This window comes from Galeopterus variegatus, unplaced genomic scaffold, assembly GCF_000696425.1.
Source record: "Galeopterus variegatus unplaced genomic scaffold, G_variegatus-3.0.2 Scaffold18875, whole genome shotgun sequence".
NCBI lineage: Eukaryota > Metazoa > Chordata > Mammalia > Dermoptera > Cynocephalidae > Galeopterus > Galeopterus variegatus.
This window is the reverse complement of record NW_007744986.1, coordinates 5641-9586: the sequence shown is the minus strand read 5'-3', so window position 1 is coordinate 9586 and position 3946 is coordinate 5641. Positions and strand designations below refer to the sequence as shown.

Below are 3946 nucleotides of genomic sequence, written 5' to 3'. Positions count from 1 at the left end.
AGGCCCCGCTCAGCGGGCCCCGTCGGGGGCGTGGAGGGGCCGGGCCGCCCCGTGCGCATCCCCTTCCCGCGCGTGCCGCGGGGAGTGCCGGGGTCGGCCCGGTTGACCTTGGACGAGTCCCTGCCTCCCTCCGGACCTCAGTTTCCTCCGCAGCAAAGTCCCGTGAGTGGATCCGGCCCTTGTGGCTGGGGGCCCCACGATGTGGAAGGCTTCGTGCAGCGAACTGCACCCAAGTAGCCGTTTTACCCGCGCTGGGTCGGTGTAGCTCATCCAAACCAGAGCTTGCCGCTTTGGGTAGCGTTACTGCAGACAACCCCGTGGGCTTCTAGTGCTCTTTGAAGGATTGAAAGTAATTCGGAAGTCCCCTTATCCTTGGGGACCCCTTAAGGTCCAAGAACCCTCGGCGGGGACTAAGGAGACCGGTGATTTCCCATCTAGTGATCATCGATCTGAGCTCAGGGCACCCACCTGTCCCCCAGTCTCTGTCCTGTCCCCTGGTCTCTGTGCACACCCCCTCCAGGGCTCACGACTCTGTTTGGATGGCGGGGGGTAGGCAGCAGGTGCCGCGTGTCTGTGTAGCGCGACAGATGAGGAGCAGCAGACATCGAATGGGCGAGGCCCTCGCCGGTGCACCCCTGGATAATGCCCCCAAAGAGTACCCCCCCAAGATCCAGCAGCTGGTGCAGGACATTGCCAGCCTCACGCTCCTGGAGATCTCTGACCTCAACGAGCTCCTGAAGGTATTGTGAGAGGCTGGTACAGACCAGGGGCTGGGAGTGAGGACTGGGGGCCACTATGTCCTGTTCCTGGTGCATTTGGGGAATTTGGTAAGTTGTCAAAAGTGCTTCCACAGATGCAAGGACTGCGCTGGTCTTGCCCTTTGGTGTGTTTTGGGTGTGACAAGCAGCTGCTGAAACCATTCTTCTCTGTCCCTGCAGAAAACGCTGAAGATCCAGGATGTGGGGCTCATGCCAATGGGCAGCATGGTGCCTGGTGCAGTGCCTGGTGCTGTCCCTGCTGCTGCAGCCCCTGAGGTGAGCTCAGCTGGGGTCCTGGGTGGAAGGAGGCTCACCTTTGCCCTCACATCATGTGGTTGCATTTCTCTCGTCCCTTGTCTCTGTTCCTGCAGCTGCCATTAGTCTCTGCAGCCTGCATGTCTGTGCATGCTTCCCCCTGTGGGGGTTCTTGCAGCACCCCGGGACCCCCATCCTGCCAAGGATTTCTAATGGAGAGAAACAGAGGATAAGCCAAAAGAGAAGAGAAAAAAGGAAGGGGTTGTGTTAAATAGCGGAGTATTGTTAAGTATGAAATAAGCTTAGGACGGGGAACAGTTCTAGGAAGACCTCAGTGAGTAGGTGATTCGAGGGAAGGCTTGAAGGGGTTGAGGACAGCAAGGAGTTCCCGGCAGATGAAATCACAGCACAAGGGCCACCAGGCTAGAGCGTGGGAGGGGGCTGGAACGGGCTGGGGGAGGAAGTGGGCGGGGGCGGTAATGGGCATCTCCACGGGTCTCTGCGAGGAAACCCACAGCCCTACAGTCACACTTTGCATCGGGTCGGTGGATCCCTTAAGCCTTTTTCATCGGAATTCCTACCCTCAGCCCCTTCCCCTGCTCAGGAAACCAGGTCAGGTCCTAGAGAGGTCCCCATTCCGGATGTGTGGTGCTTCCATGGGGCATCTTCCCGCTTCTACCCCCTGAGAACTGGAGGTAGTTTTAAAGGCTGGTTAGATTCAGACTGTGTATTTTGGGTAAGAGTAGATAGCATGACTGCTCCGATAGGATTACCCTGTAACGCGCTGTCTGAACTGGAATACTTTTTTATTATTTATTATTTATTATTTATTTATTTATTTATTTGTCCTTTTTGAGACCGGCCACACCGCGCTCAGCCAGTGAGCGCTGTGAGCATACCAGTCATCCCTATATAGGATCTGAACCCGCGGCGGGAGTGCTGCCACGCTCCCAGCGCCACACCCTCCCGAGTGCGCCACGGGCTCGGCCCCTTTTTTATTTTTTAAAAGATGACTGGTAAGGGAATCTTAACCTTTGACTTGGTGTTGTCAGCACCACACTCTCCCAAGTGAGCCACAGGCCATCGCTATATAGGGATCCGTGGCCTTGGTGTTATCAACACCGCACTCTCCTGAGTGAGCCATGGGCCGGCCCGAACCGGAATACTTTTGAGGGAGGCGCCATTTATAAGCAGCGGTGGGCCCAAACCAGGATGCCCCAATTGTTGGGACACAGGGCCCTACCCATGGGGGATGCTGTGTTTTCACGTCTCACATCAAGAGAATGTCACGCTCCTCTGTCTCACAGTCACTTGGTGAGGGTGGACTTAAGGTGGTTGTCAGTTTGTCCGTGGTACATATGCTTGGGCTTGGCTGAGACCTGGAGAGGCCCCACTTCTCTGTAACATTTCTTTATCTCAAAGCACTTTCTGTGTTGTTGTCTCTTGTCTCAATAAGTTACAACTTTTTTTTTGTTTCCTTTTTGTCTTTTTCCGTGTCCGGCAACGGATCGCAACCCTCAGTGTCGCCCCCGTACCGGACCGGGACTGGCAACGGGATCGCAACCCTTGGCGTTGCTCCCGTGCCTCGCTCAGCCAGTGAGCGGGAACCGGTCCATATGTGGGATCTGAACCCTCGGCGGGAGCGCCGCCGCGCATCCCAAGCAGCGCACTATAGCAGTGCGCCACCGGGCCGGCCCCTCAATAAGTTACAACTTTTTAAGGAATAAGGGAAGTAGCGTGTTGGAAGAAGAGTGTGAGGCACGCTTTAGAACAGTCTTTGCAAAGATTGAAGCATTTCTGGGTGACAGGCCCAAGTCTGAGTTCTAATTAGTGGATAAGGGGTAAGAAGCACTGATTAGTTAAGAGATTGATTAGTTGGGCAACCTGGCCTCCAACTGCAGGCTTTGCTGGGGCCATCTGAGGCTGGGACTCTGCCTGGTCTGTGCCTGCGTGTCACTCTCAGCTCCAGGACGGGGCAGCCCAGCAGTGGCGGTGTCTGCTGCGCCCTGTCGTTTCTCACCTTGCCACCCCTTTCTTTCCTGCTCCCCAAGGCTGCGGAAGAGGAAGATATCCCCAAACGAAAAGAACGGACACACTTCACCGTCCGCCTGACAGAGGCGAAGCCTGTGGACAAAGTGAAGCTGATCAAGGAGGTCAAGAGCTTCGTGCAGGGCATCAACCTCGTGCAGGTGGGCCGCCCGCTGCTCTCCGCGGTGCCCTTCAGTGCCGGGTTTGGCCGGGGGGACCCAGGGCCCCTGAGGTTTTGGCTTTGCTCTCTGGCAGGCAAAGAAGCTGGTGGAGTCCCTGCCCCAGGAAATCAGAGCCAACGTCGCCAAAGCTGAGGCTGAGAAGATCAAGGCGGCCCTGGAGGCGGTGGGCGGCACTGTGGTTCTGGAATAGCCCGAGGCTCCAAGGACTTGTGTTGAGGGGTCTCTGGGACCCCGGACGAAGCCCTGGCCACCCTGTCCTAGCACCAGGCTCCCAGATGGGGAATTGGGGTGTGAGAGCTAAGGGCGCCAGGTGGCCAGAAGGACGGGATGGACCTACCGTGATGGGGCGGGAGGGGCAGCCGCTGCCTGCGCGAGCGCCAGGGAGCCCGACTCCAGACACACTGTGTGCATTACCACGTGCTGCTCTGATGGCCACTGAGACAAATACACTGTTCGGGCTTGATGTGAGCGGAGTGCTGTTCTCGGCTGGGCCGCTGCTGTGGGCAGTGCAGCCCCTTTTCTGGGGGTGCTGGTGAGGGGCTGTCTGGGCTGCTGTGGCCTGGGCCTTCCTTAGGCTTGTTCTCCTCATCCCCAGTGGGATGCCTGAGGGTCTGCAGGCATTCAGTCCCCCTGTGCAGGGGCTTGTCCTCTGAGACCCTGCAGCGGTGCTGTCCATACAGGCACAGCGGTCAACCTGCCTAAAGGTTAGGTTTGGGTGTGAAA

The 3946-nt window shown here is 57.5% G+C and overlaps 1 protein-coding gene across 1 annotated transcript; it reads left to right on the top strand.

The window, feature by feature from the left end:
* Window positions 1-245: 245 nt before the first annotated feature.
* Window positions 246-3691, top strand: MRPL12 (mitochondrial ribosomal protein L12). The gene is made up of 4 exons (XM_008564424.1): window positions 246-740; window positions 939-1034; window positions 3065-3202; window positions 3297-3691. Exons 1-4 carry the CDS (start codon window positions 540-542, stop codon window positions 3411-3413), a joined length of 552 nt encoding a protein of 183 aa, XP_008562646.1. The 5' UTR covers window positions 246-539; the 3' UTR covers window positions 3414-3691.
* Window positions 3692-3946: the final 255 nt, after the last annotated feature.

Bases quoted from the DNA above. Each gene is read 5' to 3' on its own strand.
- MRPL12 (XM_008564424.1), top strand. From the start codon at position 540: ATGGCGGGGGGTAGGCAGCAGGTGCCGCGTGTCTGTGTAGCGCGACAG. The intron at 1,035-3,064 runs GTGAGCTCAGCT...CTGCTCCCCAAG, and splicing joins CTGCTGCTGCAGCCCCTGAG to GCTGCGGAAGAGGAAGATAT. The intron at 3,203-3,296 runs GTGGGCCGCCCG...GCTCTCTGGCAG, and splicing joins AGGGCATCAACCTCGTGCAG to GCAAAGAAGCTGGTGGAGTC.